This window comes from Elephantulus edwardii, unplaced genomic scaffold, assembly GCF_000299155.1.
Source record: "Elephantulus edwardii isolate Elephantulus edwardi_28Jun2011 unplaced genomic scaffold, EleEdw1.0 scaffold00030, whole genome shotgun sequence".
NCBI classification, from domain to species: domain Eukaryota; kingdom Metazoa; phylum Chordata; class Mammalia; order Macroscelidea; family Macroscelididae; genus Elephantulus; species Elephantulus edwardii.
This window is the reverse complement of record NW_006399780.1, coordinates 20,083,063-20,099,229: the sequence shown is the minus strand read 5'-3', so window position 1 is coordinate 20,099,229 and position 16,167 is coordinate 20,083,063. Positions and strand designations below refer to the sequence as shown.

Sequence of the window (16,167 nt, the reverse complement as noted above, 5' to 3'; positions counted from 1 at the left end):
TAGCTCCCAACTCAGCACACTAAATAAGTCATTTCTCCTTCAGACTTCTTCAGGCCTTGATAGAAGAAGGAAAGTGGCCAGAGAAAGGCAATTTGAAGGACAGCCTTTAGTTCCCTGCCCACTCTTCTCTTCTCCTTTTCCTGTACTATTTAATTCTGCTCATTAACCAACCTCCAAATGGACCACCTCACCAGCCCTCCAAACCACATCCCAACAGATGTTCCCAGCAGATGGCCTGCTTCTTGGCAGCCTAACAGATGTTGAAGGTGGCTTAGGATGGGAAAGTGAGTTGGAAGCATGAGACTGACTGAAGGTATGACAAGAGTAGCACTAGACTATAGATTGGTGGAATCTAATCCTGATCTGAGCTCAGCCCTCCCCTTTACAGTCCCCCTCCCCATCACTAGACAGCAATTTTCCATGGAATGCCAAGAGAACTAACAGGTCTATCCTGGAGAGAGTGAAACCAAGCTGCTTCTTGGAGGCAAGGATTTTGAGACTCAATCTCACAGAATTTGGTCATGTAGCCAGGAAGGTCATGTAGTCTTTAGAGAGGGATATCATGCTTGAAAGGGTCAAAGGACAGCACAGGCGAGTAAGGCCCCAGATGAGATGTATTGACACAATAACTGGGGTAATGAGGGTAGGTGTGTCAGAGACAATGAGATTGGCTCAGGCTAGAGCAGGATTCAGAGCTATTGTATATAGCGTCTCTATGAGTCGCAAGCCACGTGATGGCGCATAAAACAATGGGTTCTCAGGGTTAGTGTTGGAGTTGGAAGTATTAGGGAAGTAGGATGTCTAGGTCTCCATTCCCATATTCCATCCCTCCTAACTAGCCCACAGCTTTCTCCAATCCAACTCTAACCTGAGGCTTAAGGGAGGAGGCTGGCTTTCTACTTTGTTAATAGGAAGGGCACATCCTAGCCTCTGTGAACTTTCCAAGATGCTCTTCTGCACATCTGTCTTCAATCCATTTTGCTACAACCAAAACAAGAGATTTTCTTGGCATTTCAAAGATGAGCAGAAAGGAAGCAAACAAGAAGGATAATAAGCCTTTGAGATAGCATGGTGTAACTTGATTTATTATATTTCTTTCAGATTGGAATTTCTAAAGCTGCTGAATGGTGGAGAGAGGATCAGGGTTGAGGGAACTCGGTAACACTGTTGGTATGTGTGCTCACTCCAGGCCCAAGAAATGTCCAAACAAGGTGGGCATGAAGGAAAGCACGAAGGAGGTGTTGCTAAGTTAGATGCAAAGGTACACAGGGAAGCAGGCAAAACAGGGAATAGGAAGAAAAGAAGATTTGCTAGACCCCAGGTCCTGCCTGCTAGATAATCACTGAGCCCCCACACACGCCATAAGCCAAGCTCCATTCCAAACCTAAATGGTGCCAACACCAGCTGGCAGCCTAATCACCCCAATGAAGCCACCATAATTATTGGCAAATTTGACTTCTCATTACAGCTGTGGAATCAACTGATCTGGAAACTTGGCTATATCCAACAGTACCACCTGAAGCACACCCCCACCCCCAGCCTCTAGCTCAGCTGTACACCCCTAGGTCTCTTACTGTATATTTATGCTCTGGCTCCTTTCCCACCAAAACTGCTTCTCCCTCAAAACCTCATATCAGATCTTTCCTGACAACTGGTTCTTAGGCGGGGGAGGAACATCATGCTCGGAGAGATAGAGGGTGAGCGAAAGAGAAGACGACTCTCAACAAGACAAATTGACACAGTGACTGCGACAATGGACTTGAGAATGGTGGAGACCACGAGGATGGATGAGGTTTCAATCTAGAGTTCACAGAGTTGCTCTGAAATGAAGTCCAGGACTCAATGACACCTAACAACCCCAGCTCTCTCACTGGACTTCAACCAGGCCCAGAAAGCTGAAGTAGACTCTAACTTGAGATTCTCTTCTCAGACAAGGCTAAGCTCCTCAGAGGCATCAGGAGCTGAGGGGGAACAGAAACAAGACTGGTGTCTGCCAGGGAGGCAGAGGGCACGAGCACTGATATTACAGACCTCCATGAATTGAATGAATAGCAGCTGAAGTTTCTCTTCTTCCTTTCTCACTTCCCATCTTTACCCTTTCTCAGGATGTTCTCTGACCATTAAGTCTGTCCCTTAGACAAATTCATTATCTCATGACTTCATTCTCCCAAGTTGTCTCACCTCCGCCCTACCTTTTCCCCTGCGTTGGCCCCCTTCCTCTGCTACCATCCTGAGGAGAGTCGGAAAATAACTACTCAACTCCCATACCTGAGGAAAAAAGCCCCTTGAGAGTCAAAGGCAATTACCTGGCTTCCTTCCTCAGAAGAACTGGGAAGGTGAGGTCATTGAGAAAGCAAAGTGAAGTCTTGCAGAAACTGAGGCTGGACTCCTAAGAAGGCCCCAAAGGGTTCCTGCAGCACACTTATCCTGAACCATCACCACAGCAACAACTGAATGAAGGCTTTTTCTGACTTCCAGCCAAAATGAGGGTGGAGTAGGAAAACAGGAGAGTGAGAGGCCAAGTCAAAGAGGAGGGAGAGAGAGACAGAGAGAGGAAGTGGAGCAAAATAGAACCTAGCAGAGAAAGATGAGATCAAATAAGAGATGGGGCAGATAATACATAAAGAAGCAGAGAAGAGAATAGGAAAGAGTCTGCAGAGAAATCATGAAGGCTTTGTCTTTAAAGACTCACTAAAGAGAATATCAATTTCAATATTCTTGTTCTCCATCCCAGCTTGAGAGACTGGAGAAAGAGTAAGGAAGCTGAAAAGACAATTACTCACTTTATCATCACCTTCAAGAACTCCCTGGGCACGTAGGCAGATGACAGGTGGAGGAAGATCCAGAGATGTCCTCACGTCTCTCCTACTAAGTCCCTCACCTGGCTTTCCAGTCCCAAGACATCCCCAACCTCCTACACCTTCCTCTTGACCAACGTGGCAAAGACAACCTCCCATGTGCAACCTCCTCTCTCCGTATTTGCCCAGCCCACTTCCTGGAATTACGGGGCAAGCAGAATGACATTTGTGTTCCAAAGAACCTCAGAGACTCTCTAAAAGAGTATGTGGCATACCTATTAATAATCATCCTCAGGTCTAGGGATAATTGTCAGAGGAAGAGTCACATAATACTTAACAGAACCAGCATATTAAACTTCTCTAGCTTCCAACACCCACCATGTCTTAGAACTAAAATTGCTCCATCCACTTGTAGATTGATGAATGAGGAAAGAGATGAGGACTAAGTTATTCTACCTTATTTTGGCCTAACTAGCCCACATCCTTTATAGAAAAGCCCTCCTCCAGCCCCATTACCCATCTATTCTCTAAATTCAAACATCTCCCCTCACATCCTTTAGACAAATATTTATCAACAAGATTTTTCCAAATCAATTGGAAGTGTTAATAAAATAATATACCCAGATATCAGGACTCAAAAAGCGATTAGGTGATTCATACTCTGCTCTCTCAGATCTTGATCTTTCTGCCTCATCCTACCCAGTGCTCATTCATTCATCCCCATTTCCCTGTATATAGTAATGTTTTCCATGCTGAAAGATCTTTTATATGAATTATGTCAAATGAGGAGCTGAGATTCTGAAAGGTAATGTGATTCCAAGTTGACACAGGTAGTAAACTCCAATTCAAGCTTCCTAACTCCAGTGTTTCACATTCTTCCACTTCCACCACCATGCATTCATTCCTTCCAAACACCTCTAAAATCAGAAAAATGCAACCTTGTTGCGGTTGAGTCAGAACCAACTCATTGCCTTCCCTCTAGTGCATTTCTGTGGCTGTAAATCCTATGGATGAGATTGCCCATCTTTCTCCCACAGAGCAGCTGGTGGATTCACTAGCCTTTGAGTTGGCAGTGCAACTCCTTACCAACTAGGCCACCAGGTTTGTGATAGTCTTCCTTCAAGCTCACTTCGGTTTCCTCTACCCTTGAATCTCCCCTTCAGTTTGCTGCAAGAATTATCCACTCTTTACCATTCCAGATACTACACAATCTTTGTTCAAAACAAAGCTGATGGAAGAAGAAAGATGCTGAAGGCACCTGAAGTAGTTAAAAACCAAGGTGAGATTGCCCCTGCTACCCCTGTAAATAAAGGAGGAGGCGTTAGTTTGGAGACGAAGGCTTTGAAAATCATTGCTGGCAGGGCCTGGGAGAAATGATGCTCCTTTTTCTCTAGCAGTCCAGGGAGCCACAGTTTATCCTGCAGTCTTCACAGCAGCTCCACAGCTACGTATGTAGAGGAGGAGGACAGCAGCACAATTTTTAAAACTGAGAAGCTCACTCCAGGGAGTACATGCAAAATGAGGATAAAAGGCGGTATGAATCAATGAACCACCCAGTCCAGCCCCTCAACTGCAGAGCCCCTAGCACAGTGGATCTCCTAAAGGTTGTAAAAAAAATTACAGTGAGTGTCCCACAAATGCGCGCGCACACACACACACACACACACACACACACACACACACACGATCACATATGTGTGTTATTCCACTACCTACATAGAAAGCCTATTTCAGGTACTCAGTAGAGTGTATAGCTTCCCAACACATATATTATCACACATGCATGCATAAACATATAAACAAAGAGACAGCATCACACAGGATGAGAACAAAATGTCCCTAGCATGCACATGAACCTCTCACACTCAGACACACACGCATCACGACAGGCATGCACCATTTTATCCCAACATGTCTCATTCTCACAATCCAAATAACGTCATCTCTGTATCCTCTCTGTAATTTTTTAAATTCCAGTGTCTGTCCTTAAGTCTCAAAAAACCATACCCATAGGGCTTCACCCCTTAAAGACAAAACATCTCTCTCCCTGTCTTTCTTTTTTTTTCTTTATAAAAATTTTCTTTTCTTTCATTTGTGTTAAAGTTTGCAAATCATATTGGGTTATCATTTTCCTTTCTTCCACCCTCATTCCTTACCTCCTTCCTCTCCATGCAAATACATACGCACTACAGGATCCCAGAGATCTGGGCTTCATGGCACAAATATGTACATTTATTAATCTATTTGTTCTTTTCTTTAATTAATAGCATTTATTGAGTCTCTATTATGCCCCAGGTATCATGTTAGACTCTAATGTACCAAAGGGTGAACAAAAAACCAAGCCTACTGAGTCCTTGCTCCAATTCGGTGACAATGACCTTGAGCCACAGCTCAGAAGATTGAACCTGGACCTTGGGGTTTCTAACTGTGTCTCATATGGGGAGGGAAGAGAAGAGAAAGAGATTGTGTCTACGCTATGCCCAAGGAAAAAGAAAGTCCTGTCTGTTGTGTGTAGTATTTCAAGATAAGGTGAAGCAAAGAGAATGAATATTTATGCTTTTCCTGTGTCTATAACTCCTCTAAGGACCAGGCAGGAACCCAGAGTGGTAGAATTCTCTACACTCAGTGCTGCTGCTGTTCAGATCAGAAAACTCCATAGCTCACCCTCCAGTGGATTTTCAACAGCTGTAAGTAGCAGAGGAGGAGATTGGCCATCTTTCTCCTGTGACACAGCTGGTAGCTTTGAACTGCTTGTCTTTGGGTTGGCAGCTCAACTCCTTGCCACTAAGCTGCCAGAATTCCCTGGGTAGGTGTGGTAAAATAAAATAGAGTGCTACTCTTCCCACAACCACTTGATGGAGTTGAACCAGATTACAAATTCCTATGGAGAAAGGACCTTACCTATCTTATTCATTACTTTAGCCCAGCATTAAGAATACCACCTAGCTCAGTAACCACTCAAAAAGTTCTTATTAAATGAATGAAGGGGTGAAAAATAAATAAACAAAGGAATTACAAAATTAATAAACTCATGAATGAATGAACAGAGCCTATCTCTTGTCATTTTTCTCAATTCATGAAAGTCATAGGAAAGTTCTTCTACTTCTACTGACCCTCCCCACACTTTCTTACTCCTGGTCCCAGAGAATAATGGACAGGCATGTCACACCCTTCACCTTAGGGGTAGAGATGTTGAAAATGATCCTGGCCACTCTATTATCTCCAGACTACCTCTCCCTGCCATCTGAGCTTATAAGTTGACTTGTTACTATTGTTCTTAGGTGCAATCAGGTTAACTAGGATTCATAGTGATCCTATGAACAATAGATCTAAATATATCATGCTGCGAAGGGAGGAGGATCATCAGAGGAAGAGAAGACCCTCAAGGAGATAGATTGACACAGTAACTGTAACAATGGGCTTGAGCATTGCAGAAATTGTGATGATGGTGAAGGATAGGAGTTGGCTTAGTTTAAAAAAATCCCCCCCCCCCATAGAGGTGAAAGCCACAATAGAGACTCTAACTCATACTTTCTCTCACCTATTCCAGATTCTAAATTTACTCTGCAGGGTCCTAGTGTGGGAAATGGAATACCTAGAAGTCTTTCCAAACAACAAATTTTATTAGTGTGGGTTTTCTAGGGTAAAAAAACACCAGATCCAGTCTCCTGGAAGGAAGTCTAGATGTTCTAGATATACAATTGAAAAGGTAGAGGTGGAAAAAGCATGATGTGTTGAGTAGGGAATCAAGAAATTGTGTATATATAAAATCCATCTGTCCTCATTTCCATTCAGTGCCCAGTCCTAAGATAATCATGTCCAGCCTCCTATTTCCAGACTAAACAAACTCCTTTCCAGATCCATTTGTAAACAGGTGATGATACAGGGGGGAGTGGAGAGAGTTCTATTTTTATGTTTTAAAAGGAACACTTCCTTGTCCCCTTCTTCAAATAACACCCAACCCTAAGAGTTAGGAAGTTTCTACCTCCTACTCAGCAAAGGTCCTAAATTCTTTATTTCCTCTTGTCCAATTGTCTAAACCTCCCAATTAAACAGGGCTATCAGTTTGGAATTGATATAAAAATCTTTCTCTAAGAAAGAGGGCTCGAGAATATCTTTCTGATGATTAAGAATTGGGAGATGATATTTTCTGGCTATATTATTACATGTAGTTAGCATTCTTAAGAACCAGATTACTGGAGTGAGTGAAGACCAGAAAAATCAAATCAATAACATTAGTGATCCTTGTCCACCTTAATGTCATAGAAGAACATCTCAGCTTACACACTCTATAGGGCCAATTGTCTCTACTTCCCATCTCTCTCCAGGTTTCAACGTCTCACTTTGGGGACCTTCTCCTCTCATCACTGAACGTCTCTCACTTTAAAGGAAGAAAAAGCAATTTCCCCTCCCCTCAGGGAAGACTTCTGATAAGCAAAATGTGAGAAACAGTGAAAACGGTAAAACTCCCTTTTTAAGAATCTGGATTCCTGGGGTGGAAATAAGCAAATGATGATCAATTAGTGCTATGAGGAAGGCACCCTGCGACACCTTGAGTCCTGTTTCTAGACCCTGAGGTTCCTTCTTTACCTTTCAACCTTCCTTACCTGCTCACCTCCCCAGCCTGGTTACCATTTATAGAAGATCTTTTTCCATCAAGGATCACTAGTGCTCCTCCCAACAACAACAAAAATCAATTCAATTCAGTTTTCCATTTCTTCATCCCAGAACTCATTCCAAGGCTGTGCTTCATAGAGCCCATTAAATTGCATTGGCTAGAGGCAGTAAGGGAGGGGAACGGAGAAGTACTTTTGGATTCCAAGCCTCATTGCCCACTATGCCTCAGTTCTCCCTCAGGCCTCTCTAAGCAGCTAGTGTATAAATCTGGCCCACCTGCCCAATATAAAAGCATCATCTTATAGCCACAGGTAAAGTATTTCAAGAACGACACAATCATATAAACATCTACCCATCTCCTCCCCCATCTCGCTCTCCTCCAGAATCCAGAAATGGAAAGCCTCCGTGCTAACTATTGAGGATAGAGGGGAATGGATAGATTTGGGAACTAAGTTTAGTGTATTTCCTCACTCAACATGAATATTCTCTCATCCCTTGGCTTTCCTGGCCTGTGGGGAGTCATTTCAGGGAGGGGGCACCTTCTCTTGCTTTCTAATTAAAAATAAACAGACTGCAGAAACCACTCAATGGTGGCCAACTGAGAGGTAAACACTCCAGGAGGCTTGTCTTTGACCCAGTCCTCTCCTCCTTCATTTAAGGACCAAGAAGAAAAGTTCCTCCTCACCCCACAGGACTGGAATAGGCGACACCTTTCCCCATTTACTCCTTCCCACCTGCCCTGATCTTCCAACAATGAGAAAAGATGCCTAAATGTACTTGGAGATCTTTAGAAACCAAAAAGGTTTTGATTAAGGCAGTTATCTTGTCCCATCAATAATCAATCTTTCTTCACCTCCACCTCCACCTTTGCTTTTAATTCCCAGGTGGCCTCCTCTCATGATTAACATGCAGAATGAGTTTCCAGGTCTCTGGAAAGAAGAGCATCTCAGGTATAGGGGTCCCAAACCTCATACCCTGTTGGTTGCAGGAGTTAGCAACTACCAATGCCAACCAAGATGCATATTACCCACAGGTTGGCACAAGAAGCCCCATGCACTAGGTCTGCAGCTGTGTGCAATCACTATTCACGCATCTGTAACCCACGTACACTTAAGCACACACATGTGATGTGTCGCACAGCTGCACAACCCTGCACACATGGATACGTGTGAGTCAGCCTGGCACCTCCTGAATAACTAACTGCCCGTCTGCAGCCCTGCCACACCACACATACTGTGCCATCTCTTCGCTGCGTGGGTCACGGGGAGGGGGGCGTCCACTGGCATACCGATAGCTTAGAAACTCCTAGACCCCCTCCAAACAGCCGGCTTACTCTGCACATGCCTTGCACATGTGGCCTGGCCATGCGTGTGAGGGCCGTGTTTCCTCGCACCTGCCAGTGTGTGTGCTTGAGAGAATCCACCAGCCCGCTCCGACTACCCCCCCCTACACACCCCATTTGCTCCCTAAGGTCCCTTCCCCCATCCCCTGTTCGGGGACTCACAGAGACCGAAGCTTAATCCACATCTTCTTGCTGGGGGCTGACTTCAGCTCCAGGGGTGACGGACAATCCGACTCCAGCATCTCGGGAGGGCTGCGAGGGGACAGCTCCATTCTCAGTCTCGGTCTGCGGAACAGAGGGGGGGACAGGACCGCGGCTCAGCATCATCCCTAGCAGGAGACCCTCAGCCCCCTTCCGGTGCCTTCCCACCTGCGGCTGGCGTGGATCAGCCAGGCTGGTGTCTGTAGGCTTGGCCCAAGCTGGCAAAGCTGCGATTCTGCGGCTCCTCCTCTCCCGCTGCCCAGCCGAGCTCTGGGCTCCCAGTCCGAGCTCTCCGCGCCGCCGCTGCCGCTGCTGCCGCCGCCGCCGCCGCCGCGCGCTGCCAGAGCCGCCTCCTCGCCTCTCTCTCTCCTCCTCCCCGGCCAGGTTCCCCCTCCCGCTCCCCCTCCCTGCTCTTCTGCTCGCCTGCCTGTCTCACTCCTCACCGCCTCTCCTCCCTTTCCCAAAGGAACGATTGGAAGCCCGAGGCGCACATAGACAGGAGAGCCCAAGGGCGAGCGCACGCACGCACACAGGCGCCCGGGGCGAGTGGCTGCGTGTGCCCCAGCTCTGTGAATGTGTTTACCCAGTGCAGGGCGGAGCGCTGGACACCGGGAGGGTGGTGTGTGGATTCCCTTGGTGAGCCCTTTGAGTTTCCGTGTATGTGTGTGCGCTCTCATGTATCCATGTGTGCCAAGCTGTGTGTATGACTCCAATGTGAAGGCGAGTAGAGACGCTCCCAGATGGCTCCCCGGGGATCCCGGGGCACTCTGGCTGCGTGAACCCAACCTCACACCAACCCCTCAAACGTAAGCGCCTTTCTTGAAAAAGAAAAGTTCAGGAAATATCCTGAACGGTGATGGCTTCCCACACCTCTCTTCTCTCCCAGTCTGATCTTTCTGACCCCGTCAACTACACCCCACTCCTCAACTACACTTCTGGCCAGATGGGAATTTCTCCCAAGTTCAACGCTCTCCAGATCAGGCTGTCCTTGATTCCACAGGATTCCATTATAGCCATGAAATATTTCCTGACAGACAGTTCGACCTCTCATGCATCGTTCCAGCTTATTTCCTCAATGGAAGAAATCAAAGAGCTGAAGGCCCAACACGAAACAGCCTAGCTGTTTTAATAAGCATTTACAAAACAAATAAGCTGAAATTTTGACTTAAGACCTTTCCCTCCTATTCAACTGAATCTGCTGTGGAACTTCTGCAGAAACCACCCATCCTCCTTCGTATTGTTCTATTCCTTAATGACCACAGACTTAGGCATTTGGGAGAATCCTATGTAAATAGAAGATGAGGATGCATGTATACTCTAACTGCTGAGTCCTGAATGGGCCACTAATACAGAATCCCAGAACGTAAATGTTAATTTCAGGAACTCTAGAAATGGAGGGTCATAGACCTGGAGGAAGCCCCTCAGTGAGATGAATTGGCCCGGTGACTGCAACCAGGGGCTTGAGCACAACAGAGATTGGTAAGGATAATGCAGGACCAGGCCTGGTTTTGATCTGTTTAGGCAAGGCTGCTAAAAGAGTCAACTCCATTGCACCTAACAACAGAAAAAGTTGGACAGAAGGACGATCAAGAGAAAGTACTTGTTTTCAGTATCTGGTAGGCCATCAACCCTCACTTTCTCTGACAGTGGAAGAGAAGTGAATGGGCAGGAAGAAGAAAAAGTTAATCACAGTCGAGACTCCCAACATAAAAGAATTGCCAAGTTAGACCAGGCTTTCAGATCTGGCAAGACAGAAGTTTCAGCAGCACCAGATCCTGGGAAATACAGAAACAGAAGGAGATGGCAGTCAGAAATGGAGACAAAAATAGGAAGAACACTGGGACTTCCCTCATCTGTCCATTTAACTTATCCTACCCACCCCCACCCCCACCCCTTCTTTGCCAGAGAAAAGTGCCAGCCAAGAAATACCTACAATGGAGACCCTCCCCTATAATCAAATTCTCAAAAATTGGATGCAATTTCATTTCTTACCAACTGAAAATGAAATGAGCTGGGTGGACTAGTGCCCAGGGTTAGACCCAAAGAGTTTCCCAATTTAAGTAGATATTTAAACTGGAAGAGGTGAGAAAAGAGCAAATGTGCTTCCAAAGGGATCTCTTACTATTTCTTGCCAATACAGAGGCATATCACTCTTCCAACCCCCAACTCTCAACTCATTTTAAGAAAAGATTATTTAAAGGGGGGAAAAATCAAAGTTATTCCTGAAAGAAATTTTAAAACCTATCCTAATATGATTCTTAAATAGGAAAATAAATCCCTTCAAAAAAGTCTCTCAACGTTTTTCCAGGGTCTTTTATACTATGTGGCCTTTTTTCTTTCATTAAGTCACTAGTTCTGGTATTTAACCTCAACTTTATTTCTCATGCTGCAATCCAATTGTTTCTTCCTTAATCTACCTCAAAAGTGTTAAGAACAGGGTATACCTGTTCCATTCATACGTTCAAAAGACTGCTATTCTCTCTGTCTTTTCCTCTTGTCCCCACCCCCACCTTTTCCAGAAGCATTCCACTCAGCCTTAGTCCTCTCTCTCCCTTTCAGTTTCTGGAGACCCTGCCTCCTCACACCCCTACCCCAATGATCCCTTCCAACAAGTTTTGAGTTTGATCGAGACCAAAAATGATGCTTTGGCAGCGGGTGACGGATAGATGTGAACTGCCTCCTACGGGAATGCTATTTAAAGGGGCTGCCTCAAAATCCTCTCTTTCCAAAATGACAAGAGAAAAGCCTGCTCCTGAGTCTCTCCAGAGCTGCAAACTCAGCTCAAGTTCACTTCTGACTTCCTCAACCTGCAACCTGGCCTGCTGTTCCTGCTTCCTATTCAGGTGGGAGAGAGATTTCTTGACAACTCATTGAGGTGTGGGGGCTGAGGGGGGGATTCATCTTCATCTCCTTTGATGACAGGTACTTAAGCAGGAGGCCTTGTAGGGAGGAGGACTGAAGAACAATCTTCCCCCTACCATGTGAGTACATTTCAGCCATGTGCCAGCTTCTCAAAGTCAAACTTTGTTGGAGAAGAACTGACATAGGAATAAAGACATAAGATTAAGACATAAGATTGCTGAGGCCCCCTGAGTGGTCCAAACAATGAAGTGCTCTGCTCTGAAAGTTTGGTGGTTCAGGTCCACCCAGAGGTACATTGGAAGAAAGGCCTGGCAATCTTCCAAAAGGTCACTGCCATTGAAAACCAGATACACATACAGATCTACTGTGTAACACATGTCTCAGAGACACAATAATAACTGGTTAGTTTGGTCTCTGAGACCTTCCTCTCGCTTCATTCCAACATTTTCACAGGTCCCACCTGCATCCTAACCAAATCCTCAACTCAAATGATCTTGTCCACGAAGCTGCTAAATTGTCCTAAATTCATTAGTGCCCCTTGAACTAGCTGTAATTGATCTCTAGCAACAACATGGTATAAATGATGAAAGTTAAATAACAAAGGTTCTAGTCTTGAATATGCTAATATGTATGTATGTATGTATGTACATACGTACATACGTATGTACGTATTTATGTATGTATGTATGTATGAGCCTGTATAAGTCATTTCATTCACTTCTCTGTATCTGTTACTTCTGTAAAATAAGGGTATCAGACTAAATATCATCTCTCTTCTTGCTCTAACATTTAAGAACTCTGAGATTCTGATTCAAACAAAAAAGATTAAGCTCTGGGAGCAAACAGGTAAAGGTTAAATGACTTGTTAGTTCAATAGAGACTCCAGAGGAGATGGATTGACACAGTAACTGGAGTAATAGTGATAAGTGTGTCAGAATTATGGAGACTAGCTCAGGATAGGGCAGAGTTCAGAGCTATTGTACTTAGGGTCACTGTAAGTCATAGGTGACTCAATGGTACATAACAACATCAGATTTGGAATAACCAGTCCGCTAGATCTAGCCATTAACCCTCGTTCTTGTGACTGAAACTGCAGTTCTTCTCTTCCTCTCAAGCAAAGTGTTTGATAGAAGATAGGATCCTCTTGTCCAGGTCCCAGGGCTACTGTACTTTGAGGATGCCCTCAGCTGTCCACTGAGACAGTGACGTTACTAGAATTGATGTCTCCCAGTGTAATTAACTCATTGAATCTTCCTCCCCATGAGCCTCCTCCATACCAGACTACACAGAATCCTCAGTAATGATTATTATCCATTTTAGTCACAGGATAATGTGTGGTACAGCTTTAAATTGCTTAAATGTGGTATTTCTTAGACTATATGAACGTTATTGTTGTACTTGTCATGTGCCATCGAGTCAGAACAGACTCATAACTGACACTTCAATGACTTTTCAGAGGCTGTAAATCACACTGATGAAGATTGCCTTCTCTCTCCCTTAGAGCAGCTGGTAGATTTGAACCACCTGCCTTTAGGTTGGCAGCACAGCTCCCACTAGGCCACCAAAGCCCCAGGCTATATGAATACTAGTAACAAATTAGGAAACTCTGATGGCATGGTGGTCCACAGTGAATTCACTACTAACCCAAAAATCACAGCTCTCTAGAAGTTCGAATCCACCAGAAGCTCCACAGGGAAAAAGATGGGTAGTCTCTTCCAGTTGTGACTGACAGCCCAAAACCCTAATTGGTCAGGATCAACTCAGTGGCAGTGAGTTTGAGTGTGTGTGGTTTTGTTTGTTTATAGTTTTTTTAACAATGAGTTGCTAAGATCTTCCTACACTATTAGATTAGCTGCAACGAGTTCAAGGGAACTAACATTAGTCACAATACAGGGAACTCTGGTGACCTGGTGCCAAAAGAATTACACCACCAATCCATAAGCCAGCAAGGTCTCTGAGACAGAGCTGACTTGATGACACCTAACAACACAGATAGTTCTAAAAGCTTAGTGGTAAGGACTTGTGCTACCAACTCAAAGGTACTGACTGGGTTTGAATCCACAAGCTGCTCTGTGGAAAAAAGATGGGCAATTCCTTCTGCTTCTGAAAACCTGCTGGAAAGTCAGCTATGGGTTGTTCTAACTCATAACAAAGCAGGCATATTTTTATTTAAAAATGACAAATTTCTAAAGGAGCTCTGATGGCCTAGTGGCAAGAAGCTGTGCAGCAATCCTGAAAGCACGCAGTTTAAATCTACCAGATGCTCCGCTGGAGAAGGAGGGGCAATCTCCTCCTGTGCCAACTGGATCTGACTTGATGGCACACAACAAGGAAAAAATAAATAAAAATATTTTAAAGGACAAATTTCTGCCTAAACAGTGCACAAAAATTATATTAATAGTCTTTTTGGTGTTCCCCCCTCTAATAGTGTCAGCAAGTGGGTCCCTGCTCCCCTCGTGATATGTGGTTGTTGGAGGCAGTGTTTCCATAGGCCAAAAGAGAAAAAGCTTCGCTGCAACCATCTCGCCCCAGGCCTGGTGGGAGGGATAATTCCATCGAGTTGCTGCAAACAAGTTAATGGAGATTTTAATGAAAACACTGTGCTAATGAAAATGCTGAGGCTAGAAGCTGCTGTCTGCCTGCAAGACAAAACAATTGAGGTCAGAATTTCTCCCTGATATTCATTCTTTCCTTTTGGAGAGGCCTGCGCAGGACTAACGGGGATCTGAGAGCAGAGAGCAGTTCATAGTCATTGTGTCCCGGGTTCTAAGAGGTCAGAGACTCTCCTACACACGGAAGCAAATGGCCCGAAATACTGATTCAACTTGCTACTGGACCTGTCCTTTCGCCTCAAGTTATACGTTCACCTTGTTTCAGGTGGCAAAGGTCATTATGTTCTCTCTTCTCCTATTTGTTCATTTCAGCAAGACACCTAAACACTATCATCTAAGTTGTCACAGGAGAGAAAGTACATTCAGGTCGAATGGGCTAGAATCAAACCTAAGACTTGGCTCCTATGCATGGCTACTGCTTAAGTGAACTTGGTTCAATCCTTAAACATTCCTAAATCTGTTTCCTGATCTGACAGTAGGGAAGCCTGCCCTTGCAGAATTATGAGAATGTAAAAGCACTTTGAAAAGCATACGTGGTAAGGGTATATGTGTGTGTAATTATATGTTTATAAAAAGGTATTATGTCAAATGACAAAATTTTAGAAATGGAGAATAGATCAGTGTTGCCAGGGGTTAGGAACCAGGAGTGGGATGGTGCATGAAGGAAGTGGGTGTGGTTATAAAAGACTAACTACAGAGATTCCCTGTGGTAATGGCATACGCTCAAATTCAATATGCAATACATTCAATAACGTTGTACAGAACTCAGTACACACAGAAACAAGTGAAACTGGGGAAATCCGAAAAAGATCAGCAAATTGTGTCAACATAAATATCCTAGTTGTGACAAAGTAATATAGTGTTAAAGACACCAGCAATGGAGGAAGCTGAATGAGTGTATAAATTCTCTCTGTATTATCTATTTCAAGTGTATGTGAATTAATTATCCCAATTCTCTCTCTCTGTGTGTGTGTGTGTGTGTGTGTGTGTGTGCGCGCGCGCGCGCGCGCGCGCATGCATGGACGCTCTACTCTCTATCTTCCTGCAGCAGCTACTTATCTTGCTGGTCTCTGGGCGATTCTTATGTAGTTCATGCAGACTGAAATGCACCTCAGTCTCCTCAAGCAGAACCTAGCAAAGGCAGAAGGGCCATAGCTCAGCTACTTGTAAGTGTTCTCTTATTCCTCAACTACCACAATCTCAGTGGGCTTGATTCTAAGGAGTCGATGATGCAGTTGAAAGGTCCCATCGTTTGTTCTGTAGGGGAAAAGACCTAGAGATTTGTTTCTGTAAAGATGTCAGCCTAGGAACCCCAATGGACAGTTCTTCTAAGTCAGAATCCACTCTACTGCATATGATGGTGGGCTTGATGCTAAATCACCTCTCAAATGTAATGCCCTTCTCATAGCAAGGAAGGACAATTAGCTGCTACACACACAAAGCATGATCTGCTGTGGTATCTCAGAAAAAAACTGTGTGTTATGTGTGCTTAAGTTAAGAAAAGTATTGACTAAGCCTGGATCTCTGCTGGGATGCAAGAGACATAAAGATCACATACACCTACAAAATTCCAAAATAGCTATCAAATAGCTTTAACGAAGGCCAGATGGTTTTGCTGAAAAGCAACAATTGTTTCTCTTCCATCACAGAAGTATGAACATGACCCTAATTAATCAACTAATTATATTTGCCCATTTCAACCACTCTAGACTTGTAACATGTATGATCTGTTATT

At 44.5% G+C, this 16,167-nt stretch overlaps 1 protein-coding gene across 2 annotated transcripts in view; it reads right to left on the bottom strand.

Annotated features, from left to right (window-relative positions):
* Positions 1-9,500, bottom strand: part of PDE1B (phosphodiesterase 1B, calmodulin-dependent) — a 31,292-nt gene extending 21,792 nt beyond the window's left edge. Inside the window, exons 1-2 of one of the 2 annotated variants that reach the window (XM_006883931.1) lie at positions 9,127-9,500; positions 8,920-9,042 (exon numbers count right to left, since the gene is read on the bottom strand). In XM_006883931.1, the coding sequence (XP_006883993.1) occupies positions 8,920-9,029 (110 nt within the window). In that variant the 5' untranslated portion in view covers positions 9,030-9,042; positions 9,127-9,500. The remainder of the gene's footprint in view (positions 1-8,919; positions 9,043-9,126) is intronic. The other variant, XM_006883933.1, reaches the window with a different exon arrangement.
* Positions 9,501-16,167: the final 6,667 nt, after the last annotated feature.